The sequence below is a fragment of the Sinocyclocheilus grahami genome, unplaced genomic scaffold, assembly GCF_001515645.1.
Source record: "Sinocyclocheilus grahami isolate Dianchi unplaced genomic scaffold, SAMN03320097.WGS_v1.1 scaffold93.1, whole genome shotgun sequence".
In the NCBI taxonomy this organism is placed as follows: Eukaryota; Metazoa; Chordata; class Actinopteri; order Cypriniformes; family Cyprinidae; genus Sinocyclocheilus; species Sinocyclocheilus grahami.
The window spans coordinates 870,870-892,100 of NW_015505272.1; the positions used below are offsets into that span (position 1 = coordinate 870,870).

The 21,231-nt window shown below is 35.5% G+C and overlaps 1 protein-coding gene across 3 annotated transcripts in view; it reads left to right on the top strand.

The window, feature by feature from the left end:
- Positions 1–21,231, top strand: part of LOC107587505 (serine incorporator 5) — a 35,240-nt gene that overhangs the window by 4,241 nt on the left and 9,768 nt on the right. For 2 of the 3 annotated variants that reach the window (XM_016275309.1, XM_016275308.1), the window contains exons 2-8: positions 5,228–5,395; positions 11,683–11,861; positions 13,137–13,219; positions 14,354–14,447; positions 18,160–18,371; positions 19,473–19,565; positions 19,788–19,914. In XM_016275309.1, the coding sequence (XP_016130795.1) occupies positions 5,228–5,395; positions 11,683–11,861; positions 13,137–13,219; positions 14,354–14,447; positions 18,160–18,371; positions 19,473–19,565; positions 19,788–19,914 (956 nt within the window). The remainder of the gene's footprint in view (positions 1–5,227; positions 5,396–11,682; positions 11,862–13,136; positions 13,220–14,353; positions 14,448–18,159; positions 18,372–19,472; positions 19,566–19,787; positions 19,915–21,231) is intronic. The other variant, XM_016275310.1, reaches the window with a different exon arrangement.

A 21,231-nucleotide genomic window follows, 5' to 3' on the forward strand; every position in this document is an offset into this window, starting at 1 on the left:
ATAGATTTATTGTTTGCTGAGTTTCGACAGTAATCATACTTGAGCTCAGTGAAATATATCAGATAACTTTGTCTATTAATGTTCTTGGCCATTTGTAACATACACCAGAGATCAGTTTAAATTGGGTTCGAATCGATTAGCCTATTTGTTTGGCTGCCAAGTGTCTTGTCAAGTCATCTAGTGTTTTAAAGGGGTCATATGATGTTGCTAAAAAGAACATTATTTTGTGTATTTGGTGTAATGAAATGTGTTTATGCGGTTTAAGGTTAAAAAAACATTATTTTCCACATACTGTACACTATTGTTTCTCCTCTATGCCCCGCCTTCCTGAAACACGTCGATTTTTACAAAGTCTGAAAAGCGAGGTGTGCTCTGATTGGCCAGCTATCCAGTGCGTTGTGATTGGCCGAATACCTCAAGCGTGTGACGGAAATGTTACGCCCCTTGCCATATTGTGATGCCTTGTCCCGGCCGGAGCGACGAGACAAAAACATTAAAACCCATTATAAACGCGGGCTGGACTCTGCTTCGTCCACGGTGAAAGCCGATCCGGCGATCCACAGCACTAAGTTGATGTATTTCCTCAGCGACCAGCACGGATCAGCTCCAGGCATGATGAAGCGAATATCGTCCTCTTTTGAAAGGCCAAACAAAGTAGTTTCATTTTCACAACGAAACAAACAGCGTCTCCACAACATGGCGGCAGCAGCAACAATACTACAACGAGAATAAAAGTTACGCCTTCTTTCTTTGTGTGAACATTTGGGCAGCGTTATGCAAATCTTCCCACATCGTGACGTAGATATGTGGGGGCGTGTTAGAACGAGCTGTTTTAGGTAGGCGTGGTTGACTCTTAACTTTTATAAAGAATATCTCTTTGGATTTGAGACTTTAGTCTTTGCAACTTTACAGATCTTCTTTATGCACCAAGAGCTTGTAACACTCCAAAGAGAAAGGAAAAATTTAAATCACATCATATGATCCCTTTAACATCTCTGTTTTAATAATGTAATTATTTAATAATTACATTTTACTAATTAAAATACATATCTAATCAGCTGAATTCCTAAAACTTTAAAATGGGGAATTGTTTCCATGCTTATTTTATTTGACAATTAATAACATTACAGCAAAGAACTATAGCTTTATGATGGATTTTTATTTATCTATTTATTTTTTTTAATTTAAATTCTATGAAATTCTTAATTTTACTGTCAATTCCATTAATTAATTTGTACTATTAAAAAGCATATTCAATTCATAAAGTATACTCTCCTAACAGGAAAATGTTTCTGTGTTCATTTTATTTGACAATTATTGAAAATACATCAGAGAACTACAATAGCATTTTTATGGATTAAAATTTTTTTTTTTTAATGTAACGTTCTATAGAATTGTATTGACAATTCCATCAATTTAATTGATGTGTTCCATACATGCTCCTTTTATTTGACAATTCATGAAATGACAGCACCAGCATTGAGTTATGGTGGACTTTTTCTGGACTTATTTCTTCTAAACTGTGAAAAGTTTGGAATCTAACCAGTTATTGAGTTAACATTTTCACTAGTATTGAGTCACTGCAGTCCAAACCTATTGTGCAGCTTTCACTGGCTTACTATTGTTTTTTGTTGAAGGAAGTAAAAGTAACTGTTTTTAGCATCCAGCAGTTCTGTAATAGCTTTAAGATCCTTATTTTCTGGTTATGGTCGACTTTTCTGCTGGGTGTAAACACGGCAGAACTACAAACCTAGAATCTGTTTGCTAACACAACATTCCTCCAACTTTTAGATGTAGCTTCAAAGAGCTCCTCCACACCCTTCTGATGAGCTTGAGAATTTCCCAGTCTGAATTGAAGGAAAACAATGTCCAGGTTATTGTCCTTACTCGTAGTCTGTCACCTTTCACCCAGACCCCTGCTGGTTGCGGGAGAGGGTTAGAGAAGGGCTCTTTGTAGAGGGCTAAGAACTGTCTCCGGGGCAGGAGATGGGGGATGGTTTGATTGCAAGAGGGTGTCGAGTGCTGTCCCACTCGACCAGTGTTGACCAGCGATGGGCTCCATGGTGCTGTCACTGCTGTGGAGGAATGGGGCTGTGATGGGTTGGGGTCGTACATGCTGCTGACCACCTGTTGTCTGGAGAGGGGACACGTCCTCTGAATTCCTCTGCTGTCTGTCTTGTATAGTTCTGATGTGCTGTTTACTGTGAAATTTATGAACATTCATGCTTCTAGTAGATAATCAGAGGATAATCTGCATTATGATTAATTTTTTAGGTTGTTGAAATGAATGGTCCCATTAAAGGGATAGTTCACCCAAAAATGAATATGGTTATCATTTACTCATCCTAAAAGGTCCATTAAAGTGTTTTGAAACACGCAGCATTGTTCTGTGTGTTGACGTCATTTCAACTGAAACAGAAAGACTGCTTGATATGTCCCGCCCCCTTTTTTAAATGATGTGATTTCATTTATATCACAGTTACAGTTTGGACCTGAGTCGTTGAGCTCGGTAAAGCCGCATTTGACAGCATATGACAGCCACAATCTCATATTGCTATAAAATATAGCATTCTGTGTAGAATTCAAATGGGTTCATTAAGTTTTATGGCCTGCGCCGACTCGTGCATATTATTCGCTCCGTGTATAGTGTCTGTGGACCGGAGTAGACTGCGTGCGTGGTGCAGCGGTTTACATGACACTGAGCGAAACCAGACTTCATTCGCCCCAACGGAAAACATATTTACACTGTCTGAATCATTCCCTATCCCCTATATAGTGCACTGCGTGCCATTCACCGTACAGAAAATACAAATCCTGTGAACAAGTGACCGATTTGTGCCGCAGCTTCAGTAGGCCTGTCACGATAACAACTTTTTGTTGTGCGATATATTGCCCCAGAAATAATTGCGATATTATTGTCATTTTAAAGACCATTTTATGCCACTGAATATATAATCATAATGTAACAGCATAATAATGCAAGAAGGCCTACACACCTCCAAATGACAACAAACTTACAATTTTTAAGAATATTTAGATCATGGAAATTAAGTATCAAAATATTAGATACCTTAAAAAACCAGAATAAATAGTAAATAAACATTTTCTAACAAAAAGTACAAAGTAGAAAAAAAGAAAAATGCACAAAGAACTTTTAAGGGTGGACACTATTGCTGAAAAACACAATCACTACTTAGCAGTCAGATGTCCGTTTGCACAAAGGCACAGATCCCTAAACAAGGCCATATCTGCAGATGAAACTTTTTTTGTAGAAGCATTTTTTTTTTATTTGAACTAGCTCCTCATGACTACACCACGTTATGTACGAGAAGCTGCAAAAGACACAGGCGCAAGTGGAATTTACAAAACATGGTGACATTAATTTTTAAGTAAATATAATGGGCGATATATTGCGTCACCAAAAATTATTGAGGTCATGTACATATATTGCACGATAAGTCAATCTATTTTATTATTGTGACAGGCCTAAGCTTCAGCATCTATTTATAGTGCAGGGGGCGGGACGCTTCGGGTTCTAGAGAGCATTTGATTGGACAGAAAGTGTACCCCACAAGTGCGGTGTGATTAGGGTTGCAAAGGGGTGGAAAATTTCTAGTAAATTTCCGGGAAAGTTTCCAAAAATCCCTGGAATATTAAAAAAAATCCTGGAAAGTTTCCAAATTATCTGGAATGTTTCCCAAATTTAATGAGAATTTTCCACCTTTTTGCAGCCTTAGGTGTGATGTCATTAAAATCGCTGATCCTTATTGGTGGAAGTGAGAAACTGTAAGTTTTGAATGCTTAGGCCTATATCTTCAGGGCTCCCAAAATTTCATAATCCCTGGTAGCCCTTTGGGCAAGTACTCTTCAGATTTTGGTAGCCCGAAAATTTATTCAGTTTCCAAAAATCCCTGGAATATAAAAAAAAATCCTGGAAAGTTTCCAAATTATCTGGAATGTTTCCAAAATATACTGAGAAGTATGGGCAAGTACTCTTCAGATTTTGGTAGCCCGAAAATTAATTCAACTAGCCCAAATAAATTTTTTTTTTTTTTAAATACTATATATATTTTTTTTAAATAGAAAATCAGATAGGAGTTTAAATGTCTATCAAAAATATTTTCAATACACAAATATGAAGGAATGAATTTATTTTCACTATTTACAGGGTATCTGTAGAATTATTTTTTTTTATTATTAATTAAGGCAATTTATGACCTATTTAAAGAGCCACACAAGTAAAATGAACACAGTATGAGTGGGGCTGGACAATGTCTGTTGTAACATACAGTACTGAGCCATAATATTACATGATTTACAGTTCAGATACAGGTTTTTGGCCAGTATTTATGTATTCGGCCAATCACAATGCACTGGATAGCTGGCCAATCAGAGCACACCTCGCTTTTCAGACCGATGAGCTTTGTAAAAATCGACGCGTTTCAGAAAGGCGGGGCATAGAGGAGAAACAATAATGTACAGTATGTTGAAAATAATGTGTTTTTTGAACCTTAAACCACATAAACACATTTCATTACACCAAATACACCAAATAATGTTCTTTTTAGCAGCATCATATGACCCCTTTAATAATCTAAATCTATATTTTAAGAACATTTTTAACTTACAAAACTAACGTAACTCGTGTATTTACAACATCCTTTAAACATTAAAAGGATGATAATTAACCATTCCTTTTTCTTTTCTTCTCTGGCTGCATAATGTCTACAAACAATAGTAGAAAAGATTAAGGGATTTTCTAAAACGTCTAGAAACATTTGTACTGATACTGTATCTACTCAATCTGATCTTGGAGCCTCATGTTTTGTCTGTGTCTTGCGTCATGTGAATCAAGTTGCCTCATAGTAACAGCCCTGCTCTACTATTGCTTACAGCCAATAGGAATGAGGCATTTGTGTTGCTAAAGGGGATGATGACCAATAAGATGTTCACAGTCCCCTCAATGCATTTGTTCAGTTTCACAGTACATTATAGACTTGTATTGGTTTATTTCAGCTGAAAAGTATATATTACTTAATCTTAAAAAGATTGTGTTGTCTTTGCCTTGGTTTACAGTAACACTTTAATTGGCATATTTTATTCTTTTAAATGTTCAGATGTGCTTTAATATCCATTTGTTTAATTGTAAATCATTGTAATGGTTTGTGAACTGTTATCGTCAAGCACTTGCATGTGTCCCGCTCACTCATGTGCTGTTTTTCTGCAGCTGGCCTGCTGCTGTGGATCGGCTGCCTGCTCCCTGTGCTGTGGCTGCTGTCCCAAGATCAAACAGTCCACCTCCACACGCTTCATGTACGCCCTCTTCTTCATGTTGGTCACGGTGACCTGTGTCATCATGATGTCCCCCACTGTGGAAACAGCAATGCGAGAACATGTGAGTTTGTTCAGAGCTTCTCCATTTGCATTTTTTTTTGTATCAGGTTCCCTAATATACAAAGACCATTAAATCTGGCCTAAGGTCAGCAGCACCCCATTACATCGCCTGCTGCTGGGCATCTGCCTTCCTGCAAAAAAAAAACTAAAATAATAAATATTACTAAAATATTATTATCTATTAATAAACAAATAAATATTTGTTCTGCACACTTTCATATTGTCTGTGCTGTTGGGGCAAAAATATGCAGAACACTAGTAGGCCTACTGATTTAAATTATTACTACACATTGCTAAGTGAAAGCATAGACAAGTTGTTTTTAAGTCAAAATATTAATAAATAAACACACAATGGGCCAGGTAATATGCTAATATAATAATAATTCTATATAATAATAATATCCATTGACACTGCTCCACTGATCATGTGCTCGTTACTCCACTGCACACCTCGGATCACTTCCTCCTCACTCTTAACCTCAACATGGTTCCTGACACAACACATACCCCTACACATGTCACTTTTCGACGTAACCTACGCTCTCTCTCTCACCCTCCCGGCTATCTGCTATGGTTTCATCTTTGCTTCCTTCCCCTGAACAGTTATCATCTCTTGATGTTAACCGTGCTACTGATACTTTCTGCTCCACTCTTACGTCTTGTTTAGACACTGTCTGCCCCTTGTCTTCCAGGCCAGCTCGTTCCAGCACCTCTTCTGCCTCTATCTGATGTTCTCTGTGAGTATCGGTCTAAGCTCAGAGCTGCAGAAAGAGTATGGCGCAAATCACAAAATCCTACTGGGGGCTTTATGGCAGAGTGGCCCGACGGAAGCCTCTCCTCCGTGCAAGACACATGAAAGCCCGCATGGAGTTGTGAGATGGTGAGAAATAAGATTCTCTGGTCTGATGAGACCAAGATAGAACTTTTTGGCCTTAATTCTAAGCGGTATGTGTGGAGAAAACCAGGCACTGCTCATCACCTGTCCAATACAGTCTCAACAGTGAAGCATGGTGGTGGCAGCATCATGCTGTTGGGGTGTTTTTCAGCTGCAGGGACAGGACGACTGGTTGCAATTGAGGGAAAGATGAATGCGGCCAAGTACAGGGTTATCCTGGACGAAAACTTTCTCCAGAGTGCTCAGGACCTCAGACTGGGCCGAAGGTTTACCTTCCAACAAGACAATGACCCTAAGCACACAGCTAAAATAATGAAGGAGTGGCTTCACAACAACTCTGTGACTGTTCTTGAATAGTCCAGCCAGAGCCCTGACTTAAACCCAATTGAGCATCTCTGGAGAGACCTAAAAATTGCTGTCCACCAACGTTTACCATCCAACCTGACCGAACTGGAGAGGATCTGCAAGGAGGGATGGCAGAGGATCCCCAAATCCAGGTGTGAACAACTTGTTGCATCTTTCCCAAAAAGACTCATGGCTGTATTAGATCAAAAGGGTGCTTCTACTAAATACTGAGCAAAGGGTCTGAATACTTAGGACCATGTGATATTTCAGTTTTTCTTTTTTAATAAATCTGCAAAAATGTCAACAATTCTGTGTTTTTCTGTCAATATGGGGTGCTGTGTGTACATTAATGAGGAAACAAAAATAACTTAAATGATTTTAGCAAATGGCTGCAATATAACAAAAAGTGAAAAATTTAAGGGGGTCTGAATACTTTCCGTACCCACTGTATATATATATATATATATATATTAGGGGTGCACCGAATATTCGCCAACCGGAATTATTGAAAATAGCAAAAACAAATCTCTTTCGGTGTTCGGCCGAATAATATGTACCGAACAATGACTAACGCGATCAAATAGAGGCACTCACTAATGCAGCAAACATGTCGGCAGTGTGAACATATTTAAAACTATCAGAGAAAGACGCAGAAATCATTACAAGCACGAAGCACCGACAGCAAGAGACAGTTTAGTGCTGCATCACATGTCTCCGATGAGAAGAAGAGGTTGCTGCCTGGTGCGACAAACATCTTCCCAAATTCGTAATGAGAATCATTCATAAATCTGCATGCTGTTGTCAACAAAAAGAAGCACTGAGTTCTTCCTGCGGGTTTCTGCCAAAATAAAAGCAGAGAAAAAGCAACAACTCCAGCGACATTCATAAATAATAGTATTGTAATTTTACTGTCGTTCTGTAAAATGAAATAAAAAAGTAAGACAATAATAATGATAATAATAATTACCCTACAACAACTCTATTAATTCATTTATTATAACATTCACACATGGTGTTCAAATTGGGATCTGTAATATATTCTAATGTTTTAAAAGAAGTCTTTTCTGCTCAGCAACTTATTCATTTTAAGTTAAATTGTGCTTTGTTGGTATGTCTGCTAGAATGAAAAAAAAATGTTCAGTGTTAAGTAAATATTTTTTAATTGTTGTTTTGTCATTTATTTTTTATTTGAACACATTTTGCCAATTTAATTAATGCAATGGTGAAAAAAAAATGGCAAAATAGGCCTACATGGGGGGAAAATGTGAAAAACCGTATTCGGCCTTCGGCCCAGTGTTTCATTATGTTCGGCTTTGGCTTCGGCCAAGAATTTAAATTTCGGTGCATCCCTAGTCCTCATTTGTAAGTCGCTTTGGATAAAAGCGTCTGCTAAATGACTAAATGTAAATGTAATATGTTTCTAACTTTGTTAATGAGAGACATGGAAAACATGTGTTGGTGCAGATTCTGTGTGGGCCTGACTTCTGTCTCAACCGATGCCATGAGTTAGAGACGGGAATTTTTTTTTAATTTTTATAAATTCAATTTTATAATTTTGCAGTTTGACTTTTGTTATGGAGTAATGACAAAAAACATCTTGTTGTAGAAACACTTTACGCTTTAACCAGTAGAGTCAGATTCACAAGCAAATTACTTTTATGAAGTGTTATTTTAATATTATAGTTTTTGTTAAAGTATTTTTTAATATTTTTTCATTAATTTTGTTGTGCATTTTTATAATTTTTATAATTTTTATTTTTTATATATTTTTTTGTTTTATATAATATAAAATATAGTTTTATGATTTTTTGTTAGTTTCAGTAATTTTTGTATTTAATTTAGTACTTTGTTTATTTCAGTTTATTTTATAAAATTGTTTTTATTTAGTTTAATTAACAGAAATGTGTTTCAATAATTTTAGTTAATGATAATAGCACTGCATATATAAGCCATTTTTGTTCAAAGTATAATATTTAAAGTATTTTTGTATATATTTTCCATTATTATTATTTTTTTTCCTTTATTTTGTTGTGGGTTTATGTCATTTTTATTAGTTTTTGATTTTTATATCATATAAAATATATCTATAAAGTTTTATTTAAAAAAATTATTAGTTTCAGTAATTTTAGTATTTCATTTAGTACTTTTTAGTTTGTTTTATTTCAGTTTATTTTATTTTTTTTATTTAATAAATTAATCATTATTTTAATTAACAGGAATGTTTTAATAGTCTTAGTTAATGATAACAGCACTGCATATATAAGCCATTTTTGTTCAAATAAATCTTTCAAAAAGGCTTACCACTCAGAAGTTATTGGTTTGAATCAGTCAGAAACTTTATAGGAAAAGATCAGAAAAGACTCCTCACCTACAGAACTCAAGTTAAAGAGACACATTTGCAACAGCTTTTTATAATATATACATTTTCTTGAAATGAAGCAAGTATTGTGTACTTGAGGTTTGTGAAACTTAGAGCTATATCATTTGAGTGGTTGTTCATAAGACGAAGTTAAATAGACACATTTGCTGTTTTTGTAATTATATTTTAAAAATAAAAAGTAAATTTGTATTCAGATCTCAGGCTTTTGTGTTGCAAGACACACTCCTAAACACTAGGTCACCATTCTAAAGTCTGTTTCTTCAGTGTTTTATTTTTTTATTTAATTTCTCAATAAATGAATGCTTTGTTACTAAACAGAAGAACATTATGTCCTCTACTACCTGGACAGATAGCAAAAAGCAAAGGTACATTAGAAGCATTTGTAAGAACAGAATTTACGCATTCATTTGTTCATTAAAGAAAAGGTCAATAGAGGGATCAAGGGTTTATTTGCAGGCAGCTAGCCCATGTTATTCAGACAAACATAAAGAAGAGCTACACGACTCTTCTGCTTCAAAGCATTGCAGGAATGTAAGACAAAGTATGAATGCTCCATCATAGCATCTAACACAGGAATTGTTGCACGCTGTATATAATGACTCTTTCAGTGAAGCTGGGTTTTGTTTTTCTGTAACTATACAAAACCAGTAACTGAATGCGGTTGAAATACACTTAAAGGCTCTGGGAGTGTAACGTGAGCTCAAGCTCTTTTTTTACTCTCCGCACCACAATGAGTGCTTACTGAGTAAATGCCATGAGTATAAAAAACCCAGATGCTAAAAAAGACCAGCATAGTTATAAAAATGCTGCCTCTCAGTGAGGCACAAAAGAACTGTCACTCAGGTGCCCAAGACACAAAGATTTACAGCTGTTGAAGGTTTTTCACAAACAGTTGTTTCAAATTTAAGAGCACATAAAATCTTCTCCTGGTGGTCTTTGGTTCCAACACAGGGACAGAGCAAATGCTGACAGAGGAATACCTCAATAACTTTATATTATATGAAGGTCCATGAAGGTCCGTTATAAGAATAGCAGGGCCTCCCAGTATTATAGCAGGTCTACATAATGTGCACTGTTGGGAACCAGTGCCCTGTAGTTTGTGGCCACTTTCTCTTCAAAACCACAAAAGAGAACCGTAAATACTTGTTAGAATCCGACTGGCTTTGTTAAAGGGGTCATATGATGCAATTTCAAGTTTTCCTTTCTCTTTGGAGTGTTACAAGCTGTTCGTGAATAGATAAGATCCCTGAAGTTGCAAAGACTAAAGTTTCAAAACCAAAGAGATATTCTTTATCAAAGTTAAGACTCTGCCACACCCCCTTAAAATGGCTAGTTCTAACATCTTTGTAGAAAACGAAGCGTTTGAGAGAGGCGGGGGATAGAGGACCCACAATAATGAACAGTATTTGAAAAATAATGTGTTTTTTGAACATTAAAGCATGTCAACTTATTCTGTTACACCAAACACACAAAATAATGATCTTTAAAAAAGCATCATATGACCCCTTTAATACTCTTACAAAGAGAAACCATGGTAATACAATATTTGGTTACACTTTATTTCGATAGTCCACTTTAGACATTCTACTAACTATAAGTAACTTTGTAACTACATGTCAACTACATGTCAACTAATTCTCATTCATTTGCAACTACATGTCTACTAACTCTCAGAGTAGACTGTTAGGGTAGGTTTAGGGTTAGTAGAATAAGTTGACAAGGAAAGTGTTAGAAAATATTAAGCAGGCAGTCTACTAATACTCTACTAACTGCTAGTTGACATGTAGTTGCAAAGTTACTTATTGTTAATAGAATGTCTAAAGTGGACTATCGAAATAAAGTGTTACCCAATATTTTTAGACGTATACAATGGTAATACTGTAGTTTTCAGTAAAATGAATTTTTCATTCATTCATATAATCATTCTTTACCATTGTACATATAAAAGTAGCATTGTTTTAATGTTTGATTACCACCACTGTATTATTATTTTTATGGTACAGTCCACTGACTTTTTATTATTGTACAGTGATGGTATCATGATTTTTTAAAAATGTTAAAATGTTAAATGATTAAATATTATTGCAATTTAAAATAACTTTTTGTATGTTATATATATATATATATATATATATATATATATATATATATATATATATATATAAGGGGTTAATAAAAAGGTGTATTGTATTATAATTATTTATAATGTGTTGTAATACATTATATCTTGTAAATAATTATAACCGAATTTAAAATGCATAGTGTAACAATGAATCGATAAGTGTTATAATGCATAAACTGTGGTTACAATTATTCATGAGATTGTACAATGAATTACAAGGTGCATTACAAGACATAATTCATGCATTTAAACTACTTTTATAATGCATTATACATAAAGGCTTTTACGTAAAGTGTTACCAGTAATTAAAAAAAATAATAAAATCTAGGACTTCTGAATGGATGGAAAGTAATGCCTTCAATGTCTGTTTAAGGTGTGTGTATTATAAGGTTTTTTTTTTGTTTAAGTTCCTTTTTTGGCACCCAGCGTGAAAGGGTGTGTTCACCGTTTGGATTCATTTTAACTTTAGTTTTGCCCTGAAGCGACTGTAACTATTCTGTTACTCAATGTAATTTTATTCCTCTTTTTGTTTTGTGCTCTCCCCAGATTCCTTTCTTCACCGAAATGTGTAATAAGCTGAATGCAGGGGAGAACTGCAGTACTCTAGTGGGCTATTCGGCCGTGTATAAGGTCTGTTTCGGCATGGCCTGCTTTTTCTTCTTCTTCTTTGTGTTCACCATTCATGTGCGAACCAGCACAGGATGCCGGGCAGCTGTTCACAACGGGTAAGCGGTCGAGCCAGACACATTTGAAGTGTTATTTACACTGGAAACAGTGCTTGTTCCTCCTCTGCTTTGCTCCGTGGCCCCTCTGGGCTCAGGTTCACAGGACCTATAGGGACCACCGTGTATTGTTTGGCCTGCTGCCTCTATCTGTACGCCCCTTCTAATGCGCCATTATTCACCCACAACCAAAGCCCTGAATAGAGGTATTAATTTAAAGCTCTGTCCAGAGGAAATGGCGCTTGGAGACGAGCTTCACCCCTACAAATGGGATGGTTTAGCCCCACATGAGAGCACTTCATGTCGCAATAATTGGATCTTTGTGTTGTATGCAAATGCAGGGTAAGGAAGTATATGGCTGAACTCAGTGTTGTATGCAGCTCCATCCTGCTCTGCACATTTATACAAGCATTTAAAAAAAAACACGCACAAAACAATAACACGCCTCAATAAAAATCTCATTTAGATCTTCCTGAAACTACACTATGATGACATACTAACATTGATAAACAGGAAATCATATACTATAGCATGCAGTCAAAATCTCAGAATGACATACTGTAGGAAATGTGTCATGGTAAATATTTGGGGTGGAAGGATTTTTAATTTAGCTTGAAATATGTCTCTCATGCTCACTAAGGCTGCAATTAATTAAGATGTATAAATTAGGGCTGCAAAACGATTAATCACATTCCAAATAAAAGTTTATGTTTACATACTATATATGTGTGTACTGTGTATATTTATCATGTATATATAAATACACACACTTACATGTGTATATTAAGGAAAAATATGTTAGATTTCTATATACAATATTTAGATTTATATATAATATCAATTATATACAAATATAAATATATATATATATACATATTTGTTAAAATATATACATATATGTGTGTATTAATATATACATAATAACAGTACACGCACACATATAGTATGTAAACAAACTTTTATTTTGATTGCGATTAAAACTGAATTGAACTGAAACAAAATTGCTTTGGATCAATATATGTTGCGAAAAATCGATGTTTTGATTTATTAACAATTATGTTGAATTAATATTATTTCCCAGAGCATTTAAATCATTTCTTTTAAACTTTAGTACAATTATTTAATTTTTAAACTTACTTTACTCACTTACTATTGTTTTCAAACTGTTTGAAAAACCATGTCTTATATTGTTATATTGTAAAGCCAGACTGCCAGTTTGAGAAACGTTTTCCTTATTCATTATGTCTTAAATCAACAGTTTCTTCTGTTTCGTTGCAGGTTTTGGTTCTTTAAGTTTGTGGCTTTGCTGGCCTGCTGTGCAGGCGGATTTTTTCTACCAAATCAAGAAAAGTTTCTAGAAGGTTTAGTATGATCAGTTTTCACATGCTTGTTCTCTTTTTATTACATTTATTGCTATTGTTTTCATGTGCTCTAATGAGGCTTGTCAAATTTCTTAGAAACTTTTTTATTGAGACATTCCTGGAAAGTTGTATTCTTTTTACTTTGAGCCTGCAGTGGTGTTGGGGTATATATGTCCAAGAGCAACAGAGTTGATCTACTGTGAGCATCTCTGTGTGGTTCTTCGACTCCAGTAACTCAAACAGAGTCTTCCGCTGCCTGTATCAATAACCTCGTGACTACACACATATTTAGAGGAATGTTGCACAAGATCCTGAGTGATAGAGAGGATGTTGTCCTTGAATTAGTACACTTGTTTTAATGGAAATATATCTCAATCATAAACGCACTGCAGCAGTTCCATAGTATAGTATGCAATGTTATTTTAGTATTATTTAGATACTAATATTAATAGTTTTTATTAATATTTTGAATTTGTTTTATTCATTTTCATTTTAATTCAAAAGTTTTAGTATTATAGTTGTTGTTTTTTGTATGTGTATATAGTTTTTATTCATTTTCATATCAGTTTTAATTATTTTAGTACATCAAGTTAAACTAAATTAAATTGAAAACGTTTTCTTTGGCAATTGGCTGAAATACAATAAAGTTTTATATGTTATATTTTATTTCAGTTAACAATTATTATACGAGTAACAAAAATGTTTTTAATTGGTTTTAGTTCTAGTCAACTATAATAACCCTTATCAGATGTTTCATATATTCATTTTGTGCCATATATGTTACATTTAAAAACAACATGTTAAAACATTGTATTTCTTTCATGCATTATTTGTAACACATTACCTTAAAAACTGCACAAGATAAGTGGTACTATGATAGCTCCATGTTTGTGTTTGGTGTCATAAATAAAGTATTTAATCAGTTGTGCTCTGTGCGCCAGAAAAGTTCACGTACACTTTTATATTAGCTCAGGTCCAAGCGATTATCGCTCTTTGGTGTCTCGTTAAATGATGTGTGCTTCCTGATGTGTTTTCAGTTCCTGGCTTTTAGCAGAGAGCAGTGTTTGTTTTGTCATACAGGACCAGCCAGAGGGAAATACCTTTGACTCATCTCTCTCTCTTTCTCTTTTTCAGTCTGGCGTTATGTGGGGGCTGCTGGAGGTTTTCTCTTCATCATCATCCAGTTGATGCTTCTCGTTCAGTTTGCCCACAGATGGAATCAAAACTGGTGAGCTGAAGTTTAGCACTGTCCAAATAACTGTCTGTTTTTCCTTTCTTCCCTCTTTTCATTCACCAAGTGGAAAACATATTAGGCTCTTGGAGAAGTTCTCTAGTACTTTCCATCATTGTATCCAACTGTTGCTTGGTATGCAATTTGAATCCCCACAACTGGAAATCATTAGGTCTGGGAACGGAGACTAGTGTAATCTAGCGGCTTTTCATTTCCACTGTCAGTTTGGTTGCATAGTTGCCAGCCAGGGTGGTCTTAACATTGTGCTGCTATAGCAGAAGGGGACTTTTTAACACCGGGTTGAAAGATTTGGGAAAAGTTTTAATGCGCTTGCTACTTATTTTAGTCACTGGCACTGTGGCAGATTCCAAGAACCAGAGTGTTTTGTTTCAGTGGGAGTTTTCAATGCATGAAACATTTCAACTGTAAGACAGAGCACATATTTGTATTTTTAAGCAGAGCTTTCTCAGGGGTGTGTGCATACAGAATGTGTGTTGTGGCGGTAGAGTATGGCTTTGTGTTGTGCTGTTGACATTACAGAGAGGAGAAAGAGAAAAAGTAAGAGGTTCTTGGCTGCTCTCCAGTTTGTGGACAGGAAACCCATGGCAGAGCTCAACGTGGATCATAGTTTCCTCTTTGCTTTCTGTCAACGAATATAAACATCAGCATAAAAGAGCAGAAACGTCCAAAACTGTCACAGGGAGTTTTGTAATACAGGAAATATTGGGGACAGAACAGTTCTAAGAAGTAACCTAATTTTGACCTCCCTTTGGTGACACTTTTTATTATTCAAAAGTAATGTAAATAAAAATGCTAATTTAAATAAAATTAGTTGTTTTTTTAATTTATTTGTTTACTCCGAAAATTTATATATATATATATATATATGTATATATATATAATGAATAGAAAGTTTAAAAGTATTTTTTGCAAAATATAAATTTATATTAAATTATAAATGTCTTTACTGTCAGTTTAGATCAGTTTATTGCATCCTTGCTGAATAAAAGTATTCATTCTGTTAAAAAGAAAAAAAAAATTTAACCCCAAATTTTCGAATGGTGTATGTGTGTGTATATATATATATATATATATATATATATCTAATATGTCTAAAAGGTGAAATGTTCAAACGGATGAGAGTGAGAGAAGTGAAAGCTCTGATGTTCCTCCAGCAGATCTTGTATTCTCATGGTCTCTTCTGCCGATATATATATATATATATATATATATATATATATATATATATATATATATATATATACATACACAAAGTCTCAATTCATTTTTAAGTTCTGAAAATCCAGAAATTTTATTCTGTAGAAATATATATAAAGAAATAGAAGAACAAATACAGTATGTCCTCACTGAAATGAAGCAGACGCTGGAGGGCTGCCGAGCAGATGGAAGTCACTGCTGTCAGCACTTCTCATGTGCGTTACTGAAACATTCCCTCACCCCACGCCTTCACAACTCTTCACTGCTCACTCAGTCATGGTACATTTATGATAAGAGCAATCTACCACTGAGACTAACTGGACATCTAACAGAAGCTCTTTTTTTCCAAGTGGGTTACAGTTGATTAATTGCAGTGACAGGCAATCTGGGTTTAACATCCTGCAAGCAGGCTGAGGAACACAACAGTAATAGGCCTTTAATTAAAACATCAGGATGTCTAACACTCCTACTAACTCCTATCAGATAGCACCCCCACGGACCACCTGGTTAAATGACTTAAGTACTTTTTGTTCAAGATACCTAGTAGCAATATACAATACCATTCAAAAGTTTGGGTTCAATAAGACTTTTTCTTAGTAATTAATACTTCTATCAGCAAGGATGCATTAAATTGATCAAAAGTGACAGTAAAGACATTTATAATGTTACAAAGTTATTTATATGTTAAATCGTATATTAAAATAGAAAACCCTTACTTTAAATTGTAATAATATTTCACAATATTACTGTTTTTACTGTATATTTAAGAGACTTATTTCAAAAACATTTTTAAGCATATATATTTTTGAGCACACCTGTATATTGCAGTGGTCTTGGTATTAACTGATTTCAGATTTACCCTACCCTAAAAGAAAGTTTGTGGCTGTTTGTGTTACCTGTTGGCCCGAAGGCTGGGTTGGATTGTAGACCAGACCTTACGTTGATAGTCAAAACTCTCTATGACTACCACTACCCAGATTTGAGATGTGGATCTGATAGAATGTCTGCAATGAAGAGCTTTTGGCTCATGAAAGGAATGTTCTGGGTTGATTACAAGGCTAACTCGACAGTTAACGCAATAGCTTTAAATAAAAATGCTGTTAAAATATATATATATATATATATATATATTCATTAAAGTATCCGGGGAAAAATTCGTTCACACAAAAATATTAAGCAGCCCACGTGTTTTCAACATCGATAATAAGAAGAAATATTTCTTGAGCACCAAATCAGCACATTAGAATGATTTCTGAAGGACTTCTTAACAATTTCATCTTTACCATCACAGGAATAAATAACCTTTTAAAATATATCAAAATAAAAACCAGTTATTTTAAATTGTAATTGTATTTCACAGTATTACCACTTTACTTTTTGTAATATATTATGAACAAACATAAATTAACAATGAACAATAGTATATTTTTAAATGAACATTAACCTAGATTAATAAATGCAGTAAAAATAATTGTTCATTGTAGGGCTGCACAATTAATCAAATTTCTAATCGCAATTACAATTATGGATTCCACAATTACGTAATCGTTCAAAGCGGCAGCTAATCGTTCAAAGTCCACTTATGTTATTCTTTCTACATGTTATCTTAAGGGTTATTCCATTGTTTTGGTTTTAGTATAACATTATAATACCATTCATATTTGTACTTTTTTATAATATAAAGAAGAAACCAATCCGATGTATATTTGACATTTGAGGCTTAATACTGTAGAAAAGCACTAAAGGTTTTTCAAGTGTTTTCAGCTTGTTTATTTTCATATAAAAATACGGCATGCAGTTGCATCAAACAGTGGTATAAACATCATTAAATGTAAATTGTGATAATCGTAATTAATAATCGCAATTACTATTTCAAGGGAATAATCGACAATTAAGATTTTTGTCATAATCGTGCAGCCCTAGTTCATTGTTAGTTGGTGATACTTTTTGTATTAACTAATGTTAACAAACTGGAAAGTGAAAGTCTACCAAAAAGTTACGCATATGAATTAATGTTCATTATTTGAGATGTTGTCTAAATTGTCTAGGTAGATCATCAGGTTATGTATTTGCACAGAAATTCTGCTTAGTGTAGTTTTTTCTATAAAAAGAGTGCTTTACAGATAGTTAAGTCACGTCTCTCTCTGGAGTCCTTGCATGTATCATGAAAGTTGCTTTTATTTATTTTTTATAAGGTTTATATTATTGTGACAATGAAGTTGAGAAATGTCATAAAAGTCATTAGGCCAGTCTAATCTTTGTTTAGAAACATAATTTTTATATTTTTATGTTTTTTTTTATTATATTTATTATATTTGTTATATTCTTTTCCTATCCCTATGAGTGTTTATGCATTTTCTTGCAACTGCATTTTTGGGTAGACAGAGGGACGAAATTATTTCCTGTGGTAACCGTCATCATGCCACAAAAGCTGAAGTTGTATTGAACCCAGAGCATTCCTTTGAACCGTCTCCACTGTGTCCCTCCACAGGAGCTCAGGAGTAAAGTATAATAAAATCTGGTATGCAGCGCTGGCTCTGGTCACGCTGGTGCTGTTCTCCGTGGCAGTGGGAGCCTTGGTGTTTATGATCGTGTTCTACACGGACCCAGAGGCCTGCTTCCTCAACAAGCTCTTCCTGGGTGTCAACGGCGGCCTCTGCTTAGTCGTGTCTCTGCTGGCTATCTCACCCTGCATTCAGACCTGTGAGTTTACGAAGACTTCACTGACCTACATTTTATACTAACAAACAGATGTTTGTTTGATGTAAGGCAAACAAATTTATTCATAGTGCCTGGAGCTTTTCCCATGTGTGTGCAAGCTGGAGAGTTGAGGAGTAGAGTTTTATCATGGATTCTCACTAAACAGAACAAAGTTTGAGGTGAAATGCAAGTTTTAGCAAGTAATTTAAGTAAAATACATTGTTCTTTTGAACTTTCTGGGGGGGGAAAGCAGCTCAACTTTTTTCAACATTGATAATAATAGAAAATGTTTCTTCAAGCACCAAATCTGCATATGTGACCCTGGACCACAAAACCAGTCATAATGGTCAGTTTTCCGAAGTTGAGATTTATACATCACCAGAAAGATAAAACATCATCTGAATAAATAAGCTTTCCATTAATGTATGGTTTGTTGAGATAGGACGATATTTGGCCGAGATACAATTATTTGAAAATCTGGAATCTGAGGGTGCCAAAAAATCTAAATATTGAGAAAATCGCCTTTAAAGTTGTCTAAATGAAGTTCTTAGCAATGCATATTACTAATCAAAAATTACGTTTTAATATATTTACGGTAGGAAATTTACAAAATATCTTCATGGAACATGATCTTTTCTTAATATCCTAATGATTTTTGGCATAAAAGAAAAATTTATAATTTTTACCCATACAATGTATTGTTGCCTATTGCTACAAATATACCCCAGCGACTTAAGACTGGTTTTGTGGTCCAGGGTCACATACTGTATATGATGTGACACTGAAGACTAGAATTTTGCCTTTACAATAATAAGTTACATTTTAAAATATATTAGAATACTAAAGATAATTTAAATGGTAAAAGAAACACAATATTACTGTTTTTACTGTATTTTTGTGCAAACAAATGTAGCCTTGGTGAGCATAAGAGACCATCGTTAAAAAATCATACTGACCTCAAACTTTTGAATGGTAGTGTACATAGTTAATTTAATAAAGAAGCGTGATGTATGAAGCATAAACTCGCAAACAGACATGGCCAGATCAGTTTATATGCTGCTTTTTACACAACACATCTGATGTTTTGTTCTGTTCTGCACACAGTCCAGCCCACCTCAGGTCTGCTGCAGTCCGCGATCATCTCCGTCTACGTCATGTACCTCACCTTCTCCGCACTCGCCAGCAAACCCGTTGAAAGTGAGTACGTCTCTCACTCAAAAACAGCATCTCTCAGCCTGTCCTGGGTGTGTCTCACAGTGTGGTCTGTGGTTTGCTTAGTGTCTCCTACTGTAGCTTGTGTGTGGACGGAGCTGTAAACTGAGGCTATAGTAGCCCCAATAATGCATTTCAACCCACCAGACTTGTGCAGTTATTTCCCACACCCTTATTAAAATCCGTCCTGTGCTCTTTCTCTTTCAGTGGTGGAGCGAAATGGAAAAAATGTCACTGTCTGCGTCTTTCCCTACAAATCAGGACTGCAAAGCGACACGAACATAGTGACGGGCGTTGGCACGGTCATACTGTTTGGCTGTATACTCTATTCTTGGTATGAGCAATGAAAATCGTGTTTTCTGAAGTTGTGATGGCCCAGTCCAAACTGCTTTATAAAAAGCACCATGATAGTATCATGAAAGCTATTATCGTTCATATGACTTGTGCATTATATTCCAAGATTTTCCAAGTCATACAATAGTTTTATGTGAAAAACCGACCAAAAGGAATTGTTTGCCCAAAAATTAAAATTGATGCCACAAAAATTACCCTCGGGGCATCAAAAATGTAGTTTCTTTCTTCATCAGAAAAGATTTTGAAGAAATTTAGCATTACATCACTTGCTCATCAGTGGATCCTCTGCAGTGAATGGGTGCCATCAGAATGAGAGTCAAACAGCTGATAAAAACATCACAATATTCCACAAGTAATCCACACAAAGCTCAAATCTGTGGGTCCATAATTCTTCCAGTGGAAAACAAAACACCCCCTGTTGTCCTCTTAAATCAAAATTCACGGACATATTTATTTAGAACTGTTTTCGACTGTTTTTGCTTGTAAAAATAAAGGCGCTATTTTTATAAATAAACCACAGATTTGAGTTTTAAACAAGTACATTCTCGCCTGAAAAACGTCTCAGGTTACTTATGTAACCATGGTTCCCTGAGTAGGGAACGAGACACTGCGTCCTCTAGGGGTCGCTATGGGGAATGCCTTGTCGTGACCCGTGTCTGAAGCATACATTGAAAAATGACGTCACTACCGGTGCGACTATAGTATAAATAGGCGCCGGGAGCACACATCATTCACTTCTTCGTCTGAAGCTTGCGTCCGCAGCATGGCAAGAAACCTAGAGGATGCAGTGTCTCGTTCCCTACTCAGGGAACCATGGTTACATAAGTAACCCGAGATGTTCCCTTTCATGGGAACTTCGAACTGCGTCCTCTAGGGGTTGCTATGGGGAACGGTATACCCACGCCACCATGCTGAGGGGAGTGCAAGCCAGAACCATGGCGAGCACTAAGTACCAACTCTACCATATTGCTATGGGAGTCGCCCCTGGGACGTTAGACGGCTGTCAGTGACGTTATTCCCTACGGCCAAAGGCCTAGGCTACATACCCCAAAATACTTACCTGTTAGGGCCAGACTCCTGGGCCCGGGGTAGAGCTCAAGGCTTGGAATCAGAAATAGATTCCTTTAAGGGAATACGACCAAGAGCCTAGAATCATACTAGTCTTGGCTTGTCACACAGGGGCTACCGCACATTTCTCTTTGTATGTGCTGAAGGAACTGTCTCAACAGACCCTTAGTAGCAACACCCTGTTAAGTAGGTATCCAGAGGATACATAGGAGGAGTGGTGCCCAAGGCG